This window comes from Rattus rattus, chromosome 1, assembly GCF_011064425.1.
Source record: "Rattus rattus isolate New Zealand chromosome 1, Rrattus_CSIRO_v1, whole genome shotgun sequence".
NCBI lineage: Eukaryota > Metazoa > Chordata > Mammalia > Rodentia > Muridae > Rattus > Rattus rattus.
The window spans coordinates 155,723,038-155,738,965 of NC_046154.1; the positions used below are offsets into that span (position 1 = coordinate 155,723,038).

General features: G+C 45.7%; 1 protein-coding gene, 1 non-coding gene and 1 pseudogene across 2 annotated transcripts; 2 read left to right on the forward strand and 1 right to left on the reverse strand.

Annotated features, from left to right (window-relative positions):
* The first annotated feature begins 39 nt into the window (after nt 1-39).
* Nucleotides 40-146, forward strand: LOC116890332. Its single transcript, XR_004386555.1, has one exon. It is a non-coding gene; the product is annotated as a U6 spliceosomal RNA (small nuclear RNA).
* Nucleotides 147-4,079: 3,933 nt separating this feature from the next.
* Nucleotides 4,080-5,536, forward strand: LOC116889875. Its single transcript, XM_032890700.1, has 2 exons — nt 4,080-4,178; nt 4,336-5,536. Exon 2 carries the CDS (start codon nt 4,356-4,358, stop codon nt 5,124-5,126), a length of 771 nt encoding a protein of 256 aa, XP_032746591.1. The 5' UTR covers nt 4,080-4,178; nt 4,336-4,355; the 3' UTR covers nt 5,127-5,536.
* Nucleotides 5,537-15,331: 9,795 nt separating this feature from the next.
* LOC116906811 lies at nt 15,332-15,693 on the reverse strand (annotated as a pseudogene).
* Between the last annotated feature and the right edge of the window lie 235 nt (nt 15,694-15,928).

A 15,928-nucleotide genomic window follows, 5' to 3' on the forward strand; every position in this document is an offset into this window, starting at 1 on the left:
CCAGTCTTCTGTTGTGTCTCTGGAAGAGAAGAAGGTTAAGTTCTCGCTTCGGCAGCACATATACTAAAATTGGACCAATACAGAGAAGATTAGCATGGCCCCTGCACAAGGACGACACACAAATTCATGACACGTTCCATATTTTAAAAAGAAAAAGAGGAAAGTTAAAAGACATTTCCTGAACTGAGCGTGGTAGCATGACCTTCTACTCCCAGAATGTGGAAGAGAGAAGCAAGAGGATTTCCTGAGGGGGAGGGGAAAGAGTGACATACCCTCTGCCTGGGCCAATAAATGTAATAAAAGAAATCAGCCTGACAATAAATGTAATTTTAAAAAGAGAGACTTCTCTTTTGTCTTCTTCTCCAGTAGATACAGTGGTAATGTCACAGTGGTGATGTCACATGACGATGCTCTATCTTGCTGACCACGGGGCACGTGCCTGTTGGTTCAGCTCCTCATGAGGCTTTGATAAGATTCTGAATTTGAGGCCATTCTGGACAAGCCAGTCAAACTCTACCTTAAGGAAAAGACAGAAAACATTGAGAGTCAATCATGTGTATGTTTCTAAGTGTATGCCCATGTATGCAGGTGCCCACAAGGGCCAGAGGAAGGGCTGGATCCTCTGGAGCTGGATACAAGCAGAGTTGTAAACTACTGGGTGTGGGTGCTGGGAACTGAGCACGGTCCTCTGGAAAAGCCACAAGCACTCTTATCAGGGAGCCGTCATTCCATTCTGTAGGGTGGATCTTCATGTCTGTGGACTGGGGAGAAGCAGAAGCCACAAAGAATTTCAAACAGTTGTGTCAGCCTCAGGCAAAGGCAAGGACAAGAGACAGCAAGAAAGTCCTGGGTAAGGATGGAAAGAAAATGATCTGTGTGAGCAAAGGACATGCTTAGCCTTGGAAGCATCTTTCTGCTCTGGCTTCCATCGGAGCCAAGCTAAAGGTAAGACTCAGAAAATGGCCATGAAGATCCACGGGCTCAGCAAGATCTGGTGGCACACGACTTTAATCCCAGCACTCAGGAGACAGTGGCAAGTGGGTTCAAGACCAGCCTGGTCTACAGAGTGAGTTCTAGGACAGCCAGAACTATACAGAGATACCCTGTCTCAAAAAGTCAATGAGTGTAGTTGAAGTTTCCAAGGACTTTGGTCCTTCTGGCTCTGACTGGTCTCAATGTCTCTTGGTCCTAAGGCTTTCTCTCTTTCCAACTAAGTATTCTTCCTTCTTTTGGTTCTTTTCTCCCCCAAAAGGGCTATCTCATCTCATTGAAAGACTGTGTACCCTTTTGACTGTTGCCCTCAGACCTCAGACCTTCGGGGGAGTTATGAAATGTATTACATAAGCATGATTGGTTAAAATCATTGACCGCTGCTTTAGTTGCCCCTCTTATAAGCCTTAGGAAGTCAAGGGTAGAGCAGAGAATTCTCTCCTCTCATTTCATGGTTGGTTCTCCTGGCAACAAACACCAGTCATCCTAGCACGCCTCACACCACAAATTATAAGGATTTCAAAACAGACTGTGAAGCGGGATGAAAGCCAAATGCCTACCTACTTTATAGTAACCCAGTCCCTCTCACTCAGGTGACATCACTACGCTAGTAATTTTTCTCTAGTCTACTCTTTAGCTAGCTTACACTTGTAACCCAGAGGTTGGGGGATGGCAACAGGATGATCAGGAATTTGAAGCCAGCCTTGACAAACAAAGCTTGAGTAAACCCTCTCTCAAAAAAAAAGGTCTACTACCCTTTAGGTTATATTAATATAGCCACTCCCTCTTCTTCAAATTCTTCATAAGCTTCCTCTTAAAAACTAGTTATGGGGGACTGGAGGGATGGCTCAGTTGTAAAGAGCACGGGTGCTCTTCCAGAGGACCTGGGTTCCTTTGTACCCAAATGGTGGCTCACAGCCATCTGCAACTCTGGTTCCTTCTAGTTTTGGTGTACACAGCTTGCACATGGCACACACACATACATGGAACACCCATACATATAATCTGTTAGGAGCCATCTCAGATAGGCTAAAGCTAACAGCTGGCCTTCCTGGAGGTGGCCCACCTTTTCACATGAACTAAGAGCTCTGAGAGGCAAGGCCCTGAGAGCCTTCATCTCAGGATTGCTTCTTGCAGGTGATACGCCTTTCCAGTCATTATTGAATTAATATAATAACCCCTGGGCATTAGCCCACCTATTGAGCCACTCAGATCCTGCAGATCAACATGATGATGAACTTTCATGAATTAATGCTGTTTAAATGAATCTGATTTTGGGGTTGGGGATTTAGCTCAGTGGTAGAGCACTTGCCTAGCAAGCTTCAAAGCCCCGGGTTTAGTCCCCAGCCCCGGGAAAAAAAAAAAAAAAAAAAAAAAGAATCTGATTTTATATAGAGTTCCTGATTTAATTCAAATAATCTTAGGAAGAAAGTTTTAAGAGATGGTTGTTTTGCTAGAAAGATGTAGTAAAGTTAGAATCAAGAATAGAATGTACCCCTCATAATACTAAGAGTAAGGCTGCATAGTAAGAAATGCAGTGAGGTTTCACGATTACACTAAAAAGAGAAATAGCCTTGGGACAAATTTGTGTACAAGGAAAAGCATTTAGGCCCAAGGCTGGAGCCATAGGTGTGCACTCTGATAAAGCAAGGCCTGGGAAACAGCTGCTTTGAACTTATAATGAGCTTATGGTAGGTAATGAAACACTGCTTTGAACTTACATCAACATCCTTCTGTGACTCCCTTTTTGTGTAACATTTTATCTACCAGGTAATTTTCTAAGAACTTTGGTCTATAAAAAGGCCCAAGAGAAGAAATAAAGATGATGGTTTGGCTAGGGGGTTTCTGCCCCATCCGCGTGAGTGACATCTTTCCTCTCCTTTTTCTGTCTGGTTCAGAAAGAGTTAATGAGCTCCCTGACCTAGCCAGAAAAAGGAGCACTAGAAACAAAACCTCTACTGAATCCCTGCTGCTATACAGCATGTTAATTGCCAGAGCAGAACAGTTAAAACAAAATTAAAAAGCCAGGGATAGCAATCATTTGACCTGTGTCCCACGCTGCGTCCTATTCCAACCCTTCCCTGCCAGGAAAGCTCCCAGCAATAATCACATTTTATTATTATTATTATTATTGGAAATGTCAAAGTCTGTATCTATTACCTGGGTTCTAGTGACTGAACTCAGGTTGTCAGGCTTGTTCCAGAAAAAAACTTTTATCCACGTGTCTGAGACCCTGTCTTGAAACAAAACAGGTGTGGTTGCTCGTGCCTATAACCCCGGCACTCTGGAGACTAAAGCGGGATTACCTACTCTACAGAGGAAGTTAGGCCAGCTTGGGCTATAGTGTCCAAAACAAACAAACAAACAAACAAAAAAAAAAAAAAAAAAAAACAAACTCCAGGTGAGAGGCGGTGGCTCACACCTTTAATCCCAGCACTTGGGAGGCAGATGCAGGCAGATCTCTGTTTGAGGCCAGCCTTGTCTACAGAGTGAGTTCCAGGACAGCAAGGGCTCCCACAGAGAAACTGTGTCTCGAAACAACAACAACAGAACAATTCCTAACAAACAACAGCCAATAAAACAGTAAAAGCAAAACCCAAAGACTGCTTTGATACAATTTGATTTGTTGTAGGTTCTATTTTTCAAAACTTGTGGTTGGTAGTCTTTAACATAAGCAGGGCTGGTGGACTGGAGTGTAGCCCAGTTGGCAGTGTGCTTGCTTAACATGCATGAATCCTTGGATTTGATTCCCAGTACCACGGCAATGCACTTGGTGGCAGACTCCTGTAAATCCCAGTACTGGGACTGTGGTGTCGGAAGGCTCAAAATCCAAGGTCATCCTTGGCAAATTAGTTGAATTTCAAGCCAGCTAGAGCTACAGAAAGTTCAGTCTCAAAAGAGAACAAACTTCCCATTGCCTAGAAGATACAGAGAAACTGCTTGGTTTGCTTTAGGTCTACATAACTGTTTAGGGTGACTGGACTATGGTCTAGGGACAGCCAAGCCATAGAGGAGGAGCCCTGTCAGGATGGGGCAATAGCTGGTCGGACAAAGTCTACCCCAGAAAGAGGTGGTAAATATTTGTTTTCAGTCATCAGCTACAAGAAGTTAAGATCTGGAAGGTAGCCACTCTAACTAGGGGCGTGCTGAGACAAGACCACCTCATTCCTCTGCTGCTTTTCATACAGGTGAGGGTAACAAACAGCCTCTGAAGAGAGGGTGAAAGTGTGTCCGGGGAAATTGAAGTCTCCAAGGACCCAGGCTCTACCAAGCTCTTGGCGGCTGTTCGTGTTGACTATTCCACCCCCAGCCCCTCCTCACCTGAGCTCTGCTCCTTCCCAACAGGATTGTCCTGCCGACCCACCATGATCCAGGCTGCATTGTTCCTTGGCTGTATCTTACTGTCCTCGGTGACCGCCTTTCCATGGAAGACTCAGGATGGTGGCCTGCCTCATCACCCAGCTGGCACAGAAACTGAGCCTACATCAACTGTGCTCTACAGCAAGATTCCTCCTCCGACCTCCAGTACCTGCCGGAACCTCCTGAACATGGTGCCCCTGCCCCCTGTAGCTCCTCTGTCTGAGTCCTTGTCCCTCTTAGCACTGAGAATTGTCCTGGAAAACATCGGCTGCCCTGCTGAGGCCTACTCTGTACAGCTTCGGCTCAGGGAAATGGGAGGAAAAGATAGCACAGAAACTCTGATTCTCGAGAGTCAAAAGCATAGCCAGGAGGAAGGCATTGGCAATAATGAAGCCATTCTGAGGCATCTGGTAGCATCCCCTGGAGAAATAAAGAGGGTCGAGCGCTCAGTTACCGTGCCTGAGGCATGCACCTCTGAACAGGGGCTGGTGTTGCGGGAGTTGGCACAGCTGCTGGTTGAGTTGGCCGAGAAGCTCCCTTCCATTGACCTGGTAAGAGAGTTCAAGGCTTCTGCAGTCAATGCCACCCAGCAGTGTACCATGGAGTCTTGGGAACATATGAATGAAGTAGGCAAGAGACTGATAAGTAACCCAGAAATTGAAAATGCCACAATACCCATAGAAGATCGCATATACTTCATTTCACGGCTGACAGTCCTTCTGAAGCGCGCTTTCGTGAGCTTTTTGAGGAACTTTTTTCAGACCTATTTTGGATAGATAAGGCCTTCCAGGCATGGCGTGAACTTTCTCACAACATGCCCTTTAGTAGATACGCACACAGCAACTGCCCAGGGTGTGTAGCTAGATGCTAGCTACATTTTGGGATTGATCGATCGATACATTGTCTTCCTTTGATCCTAATGTGTGAAGACACTTGACTGCAATCTTTCAGTTTTTAAATGCTATGGGTATTACAATTTCCCTCTCTACCTGCTTAACATTTTCTAATTCCCCAGCTGAATTCTGCACCTTGGTCATGTTCATCTTCATTTGTTTTGGAATATTAAGGGGAAGAAAGTTTGTTCTGTTTTGTTTTTGAGACAGGATCTGACCGGGTAACAATGGAACTCAGAGATTCACCTGTCTTTGCCTCCAAGTGCTGAGATTAAAGGTATATGCCACCATGTCTGGATTTGTTCTGGTACTTTGAGATCGTCTTGCTTTGTCATCTGTGTTTGTAGTGTTGGGGCTGAGCCCAGGGCCTCAGGAATATGAGACAAGTAGTCTACCACTAAGCCACTATCACGACCTACTGAGGTTAATTCTTAAACTGAAGAGACACATAAAAAGCTGCTTCTATATTGGAACTACTGTTCTGGGAGCTTTAAGGGAATTTAATATAAAGTCCTGGAACTCACTACAAAGTTCATGTTAACCTTGACTTTGGAGTGGTCCTCTTGCCTCAGGCTAAAAAGTTCTTGCCAGGCTTCAAGGCGTTCTTGACTCTGGGTGTCTGCGGCTCCTTCTGTCACCTAGAAAGGGCTGTGCAAGGACAAGGAGTGCATACCAATGCCCTAAGGCCAAGCTTTGAGCAATTAGTGTGAATGAGCAGGTATTTGTAGACAGACAGCCATTTCCGCCGTTCATGAGGCAGGAAGCTGGACAGGGTCCACACCTCCCAGAGCTGTCTCAGCTCTCCCCAGCTGGACTGCACAGGACTTTGGGGGTTCCTGTCACTGTATGGAAGTGGAGTGAAAGAGCGTACCCCAAAACGGGGGACGTGTCTCTCGCTCCGATCGCGGGGTGGGGTGCCCCCAGGAATCACGAGTAGCCATTCTTGATGTAAAAGCATGAGGTAGCTTTATTAACGAGATCCCAGGTCTTAGCGGGATCCCGGGTCGACACGTATCTCACACAGGAGACAGAGGAATCGACCCCGAGCCTCCAAACTCGGGGGTTTATATAGGGGAGGTTAGGGGGTTTGGCGCGGTTACACACAATTGGCTAATTTCTGGCGCGGCTATAGGTGATTGGCTCATTTAAACATGGCAGTGAGATTACAGCACAGCAGGAGAGTACGTATTGACTGGAGCGTACAGGATTTTAGGAGCTAGGGGCGTATCAGGGTTTGAAGGACATCTGGTTGGTGTGACTGAGTAAGCTGGGGGGGTGCCCCTCTGCCAGATGGTTTGGGTCAGTCCTGATAACTCGGGCTGGTTCCTGCATTCCTTTTCTTTATCTTTATGGTCTGTTAGTCCTAGCGGCAGGGCGGGGCTGCCTGGACTTGCTTTTCACAGTGTTTAGTCCTGAGTCTGAATTTTCTTTTAACTTCATATTTTTAAACCTTAAATCTGTATAATTTTCCTTTCAGGAGCATCTAGTGACTGTTGTCGAGCAGTTGTTGTTCTCATTTCTTTTTAAATTTTTTCTATCATATCTATTCTTTTTTTTTTTTTTTTTGGTTCTTTTTTTTTTTGGACTGGGGACCGAACCCAGGGCCTTGCTTCCTAGGTAAGCGCTCTACCACTGAGCTAAATCCCAGCCCTCTTTTTTTTTAATAATCTTTTTTTTCTTCTTCTTCTTTTTCAGAGCTGAGGACTGAATCCAGGGCCTTGTGCTTGCTAGGCAAGTGCTTTACCGCTGAGCTAAATCCCCAACTCCTATCATATCTATTCTTAATAATGCTTGTGTTGGGGCTGGAGAGATGGCTCAGTGGTTAAGAGCACTGACTGCTCTCCCAGAGGTCCTGAGTTCAATTCCCAGCAACCACATGGTGGCTCACAACCATCTTAATGGGGTCTGATGCCCTCTTCTGGTGTGTCTGAAGAGAATGGAGAGTGACAGTGTACTCAAATAAATAAATCTAAAAAAAAATGCATGTGTTACCACGTGCGTGAGCATGTGGGTAGGCGAGTGAGCGCTCACATGCCACAGCACATGAGGAGGTCAGGTATGTGTGCAAGTCAGAGGACAACAGTCGAGAGTCATTGCTCTCATTCCCTGTGGGCTCTGGTGATTAAATTTCCCTCCCCAGCCTCGATGGAAACCCTTTCACCTACTGAGTCATCTTGCCACCCCCCATTCTCATTTCTTGGGCCCAACTGAGAGGAGCAGAAGCTGAGAGTCAATGGTTGGGATATTGTACCAGACTACCCTCCCAGCCAAACTGCTGCAGACCCTGCTCAAAAGGGATGGTCATAGCTGGGCTTGTTGATTGCTGACCTTTCCTGACCAAAGGAAGGACAGAGACCCTCATCTGAGTACCCAGCCACTCCTCCCAGCTAATTACAGGTAATTCTGCCCTAATTGTACTGTATGTAGCCTCAGGATTTCAGGGAGAGGTTAGAGAGTATAAACTGGGAGCAGTGAAAGAAGGGGGAGCCCATCATCGTCCATGCTGGCCACTGCTTTAGGGTCACCCCTGCTCTGTAAATAACCCCCAGGGTTAATGTTGGTGGAGTGTGACTTTGGTTTGTCACTGGGACTTTATGAGGATAGATGTTGCCTCAACTGAGCCCTAGGCGCTCTTCAGACTAAGGGAAGAGGTTTGAGAACTGTTGTCTGTACTGCAAGGCCTGATCTAGCTAGGCCTCCCTCACCTGAGACTCCTGGCCTGCAGCCACCGCCTCCTGCTGTATTTATTACCATTTCTTAAGATCCAGATTAAGACATAGTCTCCAGGGTTGGGGATTTAGCTCAGTGGTAGAGCGCTTACCTAGCAAGCGCAAGGCCCTTGGGTTCGGTCCTCAGCTCCGGGAAAAAAAAAACAAAAAAAAAAAAAAAAAAAAAAAAAAGACAAAATAACAAGACATAGTCTCCTCCCCCTTCTTTTATTTTTATTTTTTTCCTCTTCTGAGATGCTGTCTTAGTTAGGGTCTTATTACTGTGAACAGACACCATGATCAATGCAAGTTTATAAAGAACAACATTTAATTGGGGCTGGCTTACAGGTTCAGAGGTTCAGTCCATTATCACCAAGACAGGAGCATGGCAGCATCCAGGCAGGCATGGTGCAGGAGGAGCTGAGTTCTACATCTTCACCCGAAGGAAGCCAGGAACAGACTTAGCATCCTAGGAGGAGCTAGGAGGAGGGTCTCCAAGATCACCCCCACAGTGACACACTTCCCCCAACAGGGTCACACTTTCTAATAGTGCCACTCCTTGGGCCAAGCATATGCAAACCATCACAGATGCTTATACCAGATCCTGTTCACAAACTTCTTGCACAACCAAACCTTTTGTCTGCCCCTCCCCCAACCCAGCCTAACTGCTGGGCCTGCAGCTTTGCCTGGGGGCTGTGGTGTAAAAGGCACACAGGTTTTTTTTTCTGTTCAGTCAGTTAGTACAGCTAGCTATTTAGACAGGGGCTCTCCAGGAGATATCCTGGTTGCTCTCCTGCTGCTCTTAACAACAGTTCAGTCTGCTACAGAGTAGGCAAATAAGCCTTCCTCACCATACTGTGCACAGGCAGAGGCTGAGTGTGAAAATGTGGTGTAGCTCTTGCCCAGAGTGGGACCATACTGTACTCAGGCACAGTTCTGCACCCCACTGCTCAAATCCACTCTGTCAAACCCAAGGGGAAAGGCTGAGATGAGGCCACAGACACTGACCATCACTCATGTCCCCGTGGGAAGCCCCATGTCTATAAACATGCAGTGATGACCAGGGTTAGCAGCTAATCAAGGCAAACACCCCTCTGCTAAAGGCCAGGGAAGAAGGTTTTTGGGGCCAGCACATAGGACCAGCAACCACCATGTTCTGTTAGACTAAGAACTAGTCAGTCTGGAGACATGGCCTGCAGATTAAGAGCACTGGCTGCTCTTTTAGAGGACTCGAGTTCAATTCCCAGCACACAAGGCAGATCCTAACTGTCTACAAAGAGGCTGACGCCCACACACAGACACACATGCACCATGCAGGCAAAACATCAATGCACATAAAATAAAAATAAATAAATCCCAGCACTGAAGAGGCAGAGGCAGGCAGATCTCTCTGATTTCAAGGCCAGTCTGGTTTAAGAGCCAGAGCTATACAGAGAAACCCTGTGTTGGGGTGAGAGTGGGGAAATGGGGGGTGGGGAGAAAAAAAGAACAAGGAGAAGTTATTAAAGGCAGATCTACTTATTGAGTTTGAGGCTAGTCTAGGCAATGTGAGAGCTTATCTCAAAAAAAAAAAAAAAAAAAAAAAAAGAAAGAAAAAAAAAAGGTGGGAGTGGGGACAGGTAACAGTTTCCTCTGACACTGAAATCTTCCATCTTGGAGGGGAACTTTTTAAGACATAAGATGCAAAAAGGAAGGTGAGGGCTGGTGAGATGGCTCAGAGATTAAGAGCACTGGCTGCCCTGGTTCTGGAGGTCCTGAGTTCAATTCCCAGCAACCACACAGAAGCTCACAACCATCTGTAATGGGATTGAATGCCCTCTTCTGACATGCAGATGTACATGCATTCATCTACATAAAATAAATCCTTTAGGGGTTGGGGATTTAGCTCAGTGGTAGAGCGCTTGCCTAGGAAGCGCAAGGCCCTGGGTTCGGTCCCCAGCTCCGAAAAAAAGAACAAAAAAAAAAAAAATAAATAAATAAATAAATAAATCCTTTAAAAATATCTTTAGGGCTGGAGAGATGGCTCAGTGGTTAAGAGCACCGACTGCTCTTCCAGAAGGTCCTGAGTTCAAATCCCAGCAACCACATGGTGGTTCGCAACCATCTGTAATGGGATTGAAAGATCCCACGCAGAGAGACCCTTACTCAAGTCTTGGGAAATCGCGGACCCCAGACACAGAGAGACCATTTTGGATGTAATAAGCAAAGGCGAGGTTTATTACAGAGACCTATTATAGAGATCTCCGGGCCTACACGTATCCCTCGAAGGAGACAGAGGAGTCGGCCCCGAGAGGCTGGGAGAAAGAGTATTTAAAGGCAGAGGCTGTGAGCACCAGGGGATGGGGGGGATGTCAAAGGGGAATGTACTGCAAGTTACAGGATTGTTTTATGGCTCCAGGAGATAAGGGGGACGCCAAAAGGTTTTATTGCCCCCTGGTTCCTGGAACAGAGCTACTAAATCAGGAGAATGGTTGGGTCTTCAGGTCCTCATTATTTTTAAAAGTTTGTCAGAATTGATGAAGCATCTGTATTTGAAACACCTCTGGTTAGGCTTGGGCTGCCGGGTTTCCTGGAATGCTCTCTGTAGGACACAATGGCTGAAAAGCACAAGTAGGGGCTTAAATAAACATTACAGGGGCAGAACAAAGAACAGTTACTCACACCGGGTGATAAGCAAAGCAGTTCTCTTGCATTTTTAGCAATCTGTCTTCCAGAGACAGGTCCTGTTGCTGAGTTTTGGGCTAATTTAAAACTCTATCTCTCAGGATCAGATGCCCTCTTCTGGTGTGTCTGAAGACAGTGACAGTCTACTTATAGACATAAAATAAATAAATAAATAAATAAATAAATAAATAAATAAATAAACCTTTTAAAAAATATTTTAGGGCTTGAGGATTTAGCTCAGTGGTAGAGCGCTTGCCTAGCTGGTTCGGTCCCCAGCTCGAAAAAAAAAAAAAAAAAAAAAAAAAAAAAAAAAGACAGGAAGTAAACAAGCCCAAATAGCTTTAGGAAGTCCCTGAAATTGACTAAATCCACTAGGTCTCTCCCTTCCCAACAATATAGCGGTAAAGACTGTTAGGAGTTACTCTCAGGCAAACTGAGGCTGCCCAAAGACTCAAGGAAGCTGAGTCAACTAAAGATGTAGAGACCAACCAAGCTGCCTAGAAGACTTTCAGAGAAGCCAAGCTGCTTGGAAGAGACTCTGACCAAGCAGTCTGGAAGAATGTTACACCAGCTGAGCCATGGGAAAGTCACCTTCCAACCTGTTGAGCTGCCTGCAGACTGTGCAGTCCCCAGCTTTGTGAGCTGTCACCCTCACTGGGATCTCCTTTGATGATGCAGCTGTCTTTAAATCATTTCTGCTCCTCTAAGTAACCACCCAACAAAACTCACTGCTCCATGAGGTTGGATTATTGTCAGCTGTGTGTCTCAGGAGAGTGGACATGGATTCCTACCTCTCCGGGGAATAGTGCCCACAGTGGTTATTCTGGGGAGTCATTGCCTGCTGTGCAAGCATGAAAATCTGAATTTGGATCTCTGTAACCATGTAAAATCTGGGGTTGGAGTGGGAAAAAATGAAGTGAAAAGTGATGGAGGGAGACATCAGATGTCAACTCCTCCCTCTATACGTGCTTGTGCACACACCACACCTGCACATCTGTCTGTGCCACATGCACACCTGGTGCCAACAGAGATCAGAAGAGGGTCTCAGGACCACAGAGGACAGCTGTGACTTTCAGCTGTGACTCTGTGCATGCCACGACCAAGCCTGAGTCCTCTGGAAGAACAGCCAATGCTCTTAGCTAAGTCATCACTCTGATCCCAGATCGTATCTGTTTTAAAAAGGATTATGAGTGTTTGACAGGCTAAGGCAGGACTGCAGAAAGTTCAAGGCCAGCTAGGCTACATAATGAGTATTAAGCCATCGGGAGCCGCATGGCAGGGGGAGAACAAGACAGCAAGAGAGGTATGGACTAGATGTGTGACCCTTGCTCTCACTCTGATAGGTCTGCTTCTACAGAGAGGGAACTGGGTGAGAGGAGACAAGGAAAATGATCTTTAGCAAGTGTGTCACAGACAAAATAATTCACATGCTAAGGTAATCCCAGAGCGTGGTTAGTAACTCATGTCTATAACTCCAGCACTTGTGAAGGGCTTTTCTAGAATCACAAAGTTCTAGGTTCTATCCCCCTGCACAGCAGGAAACCAGGTGTGGTGTGAGTACCTATGGCCTCAGCACTAGAGAGGTTAAGCCACGAGGATCAGAAGCTCAAGATTCGTCCTTGGCTACTAGTGAGGTTCAAGACTTGGCTGCATAAGATGGTGTTTAAAAAAAAAAAAAAGCTGCTGAGTGGTGGTGGTCCCAGCACTTGGGAGGCAAAGGCAGATGGAACTCTGACAGTTCAAAGCCAGTCTGGTCTTGAGTTCAGGCCAGCCAGGCTACACAGAGAGACTCTGTCTCAAGAAACAAACAAACAGGGGGCTGGAGAGATGGCTCAGGGGTTAAGAGCACTGACTGCTCTTCCAGAGGTCCTGAGTTCAATTCCCAGCAACCACATGGTGGCTCACAACCATCTGTAATGAGATCCGATGCCCTCTTCTGGTGTGTCTGAGGACAGTGTACTCACATACATAAAATAATAAATAAATAAATCTTTAAAAAAAAAAAAAAAAGAAACGTCTATATTGTTCTTGGAGAGATCCTGTCTCCCTTGTCAGGGTGAAGTCTGCAGTCCGTCTTGATGTAGGGGCAGGTGTGTTTTCAACATGTCTCCAATGAAGCAGGTCTCTCTCTTCACTGCTTCCGGATGTAACAGCATATATCTGTGAGGAGGTAATTTAGGGTACAGCTAAGTCACAAAGGTGAGACCCTAACGGGTCTCACATCTGAAGGGCCTCAGTCTCGGGCTTAAGGAGAACACCGAGACAAGCTGTGTTTCTGGCTAAGATGTTTCCTAGGAGGCTGGGAGGCGCTTAGCTGCCAAGAGCACCTGCTCTTGCAGAGACTCGGGATTCATCCAGTAAGTAGGTCTCTTCCTTAAAAGGTGATTTTTTTTTTTTTTTAAGGAAGTTTATTAGAGGGACTGGAAGGATGGTTTAGCAGTTAATATCACTGGATTCTCTTCCAGAGGACTCAGGTTCGATCTCAGCACCCGTGTGGCAGCTCACCATCTGTTAACAGTGTGGGACTATTTACACTATGGCGCCTGTGCACAAGTTTGTGGAGTTGATTCTCTCTTCCCACCTTTATGTGGGTTCCAGGGATTGAATTCAGATCCCCTGGAACCCTCTCCTTCTGGCCTCTGCGGACAGAAGGCACTAAATGTGGTGTGAAGGTTTTATATGCAGGCAAATCACTCATAACACATAAAATAAAAAATAAATGAAGGGTTGGGGATTTAGCTTAGTGGTAGAGCGCTTGCCTAGGAAGCGCAAGCCCTGGGTTTGGTCCCCAGCTCCAAAAAAAAGAACCAAAAAAAAGAAAAATGAAAAAGCATATTAGTGGAGTTATTGATGCTTCTGATATGGAAGCACTCCAATCCTTTAAAAGGTATAAAGAGAGACCCCAATTTCTGCCACCAGCAACCACATGGTGGCTCACAACCATCTGTAATGGGATCTGGTGCCCTCTTCTGGTGTATCTGAAGACAGCTATGGTGTACTCATATACATTGAATGAATAAAAAATAAATCCCCCTCCCCTCAGAGTTGAGGACCGAACCCAAGGCCTTGCACTTGCTAGGCAAGTGCTACCACTGAACTAAGTCCCCAATCCTGAATAAATAAATCTTAAAAAAAAACTTCTTACCCCCAATAATCCATGTCTGTGTTCTCTTAAACGTCACATCTGAGACCCTTGCAATGGGTAGACAGACAGATGAACAGACAGCAGAATGGCAGGGGCTCTGCTGAGGGTTCAGACCCATGTGGCAGTCTTACGTCAATCTCTTTATACAAGCTAGAGTCATCAGAGAGGAAGGAACCTCAAATGAGAAGATGCCGCTGTAAGATCAGGCTGTAAGGAAGCCTATAGGGAAGTTTCTTTCTTTCTTCCTCCTTCCTTCCTTTCTTTCTCTCACTCTCTTTCTTCCTCCTTCCTTCCTTTCTCTTTCTTTCTTTCTTCCTTCCTTCCTTCCTTTCTCTCTCTTCCTTCCTCCTTCCTTTCTTTCTTTCTCTTTCTTTTTTTAATCTTGCTAGCTTTTTCAGTGACCAAAAGAGTGCAGTTAATGGAATTCATGACTAACATCAGGCATGCACTTCTACCTGAAACGGTTGTTAGTGTTGAACTAAATCATTATTTCTTTAGGTGCATCTATGAATGTTTTGCATCCTGATATACAAAGTCAGTTAACTTCTCCTTGAGAAGAAGCTGGATTCCTTCATGACTGAAACTCTTTGGATTCTTGGGCTTCCTGTTCTACCTTGAGACTGTGTTTTTTTTGTTCCTTTTCTTTTTTTTTTTTTAAGGTTTATTTATTTATTTTACGTGTGAGTACACCGTAGCTGTCTTCAGACATACCAGAAGAGAGCACCAGATCCCTTCACAGTTGGTTGTGAGCCACCATGTGGTTGCTGGGAATTGAACTCAGGACCTCTGGAAGAGCAATCAGTGCTTTTAACCCCTGAGCCATCTCTCCAGCCCCAAGACTGTGTTTCAATTCGATATTTAAGTAAGTCACAGTATAGGGGAGAGGGACAACCCAAGAGGCCCGATTGGACGAAAACTCCATAGGACTTTTTTTCGGTTCTAAGTCAAACTTGAAAGCTCACAAAGCACACATTGCCAGGATACTTCCCCACTGCCAATTTTTCTGACACAGAAATCTCCCTAAAAATCAGAAATAGGGGCTGGAGAGATGGCTCAGTGGTTAAGAGCACCGACTGCTCTTCCAGAGGTCCTGAGCTCAATTCCCAGCAACCACATGGTGGCTCACAACCATTGTAATGGGATCTGATGCCCTCTTCTGGTGTGTCTGAAGATAGATACAGTGTACTCATATACATAAAATAAATAAATCTTTAAAAAAAATCAGAAATAAACCCATTCAAATCGAGATTTACCCCATGTGGTCCCACTATCAAATTAAAGAAAGCACTTCCATTGTCAAAATTATATAAAGCAGGTAAGGGACCTTGAGGACATCTCACACTTCCATTTATCTCAATTATTGTCACACGGTTAGCTTAAAAAACACAACCAACTCCACATGACTCTCAACTCCCATACGTAAAAATTGGTCTTTGTTCATTCTCAGGTGACAATCTATCCCAAGGTGATGAAGAAAATTGGGAGTTAATCCCCCCATAGTCATTTCTTCAACCACCTCATCAGCAGCTCTTCCCTTCTTGAACTACTTTTCCAAAGAGATAATGCTGAGATCAGTCAGAAAGGCTTTCTGAGAAGACAGGTTTGGACTTCTGGGTCTGCGCCAGTCGATTAAGATGAACTGGCTTGTATCAATGAAGCGTTCAACACAGTTCACAAAACAGGCCTCAGCCCTACTGTCTAACTTGGGCCAGGCTTATCCATGCCCTTCTCCCAGCAAAGTTCCGTCGTGCGGAGCACCAGCTGCGGAAGCGCTGCTTCTGCGGCTCCACCTCGATGAAACGATGAAACGATGCAGCTGAGGGTCCAGAGAGCCCAAAGTGGAGCCTGAAGAGGATGAGGAGCCCGACCACGCGGGCCGAAGAGAACACTGAACTGAGTCGTCGACCTTCAAGCGTCTGGGTAACAGAACCATATAGGGAAATTTCTTAATTAAGGATTGATGGGGAAAGGCCAACCACTGTGAGTGGTGCCATCCCTGTGCTTGTGGTCCTGAGTCCAATAAAAAAGCAGACTGAGCAAGCCATGAGGAGCAAAACAGTCTCTGCATCAGCTCCTGTTCCAGGCTCCTGGCTCTCAGAGCTCTCTCTCTCTCTCTCTCTCTCTCTCTCTCTCTCTCTCTCTCTCTCTCTCTCTCTCTCTTTTACGCT

Excerpts from the sequence above, each read along its gene's own strand:
- LOC116889875 (XM_032890700.1), top strand. The coding sequence starts at position 4,356 with ATGATCCAGGCTGCATTGTTCCTTGGCTGTATCTTACTGTCCTCGGTG.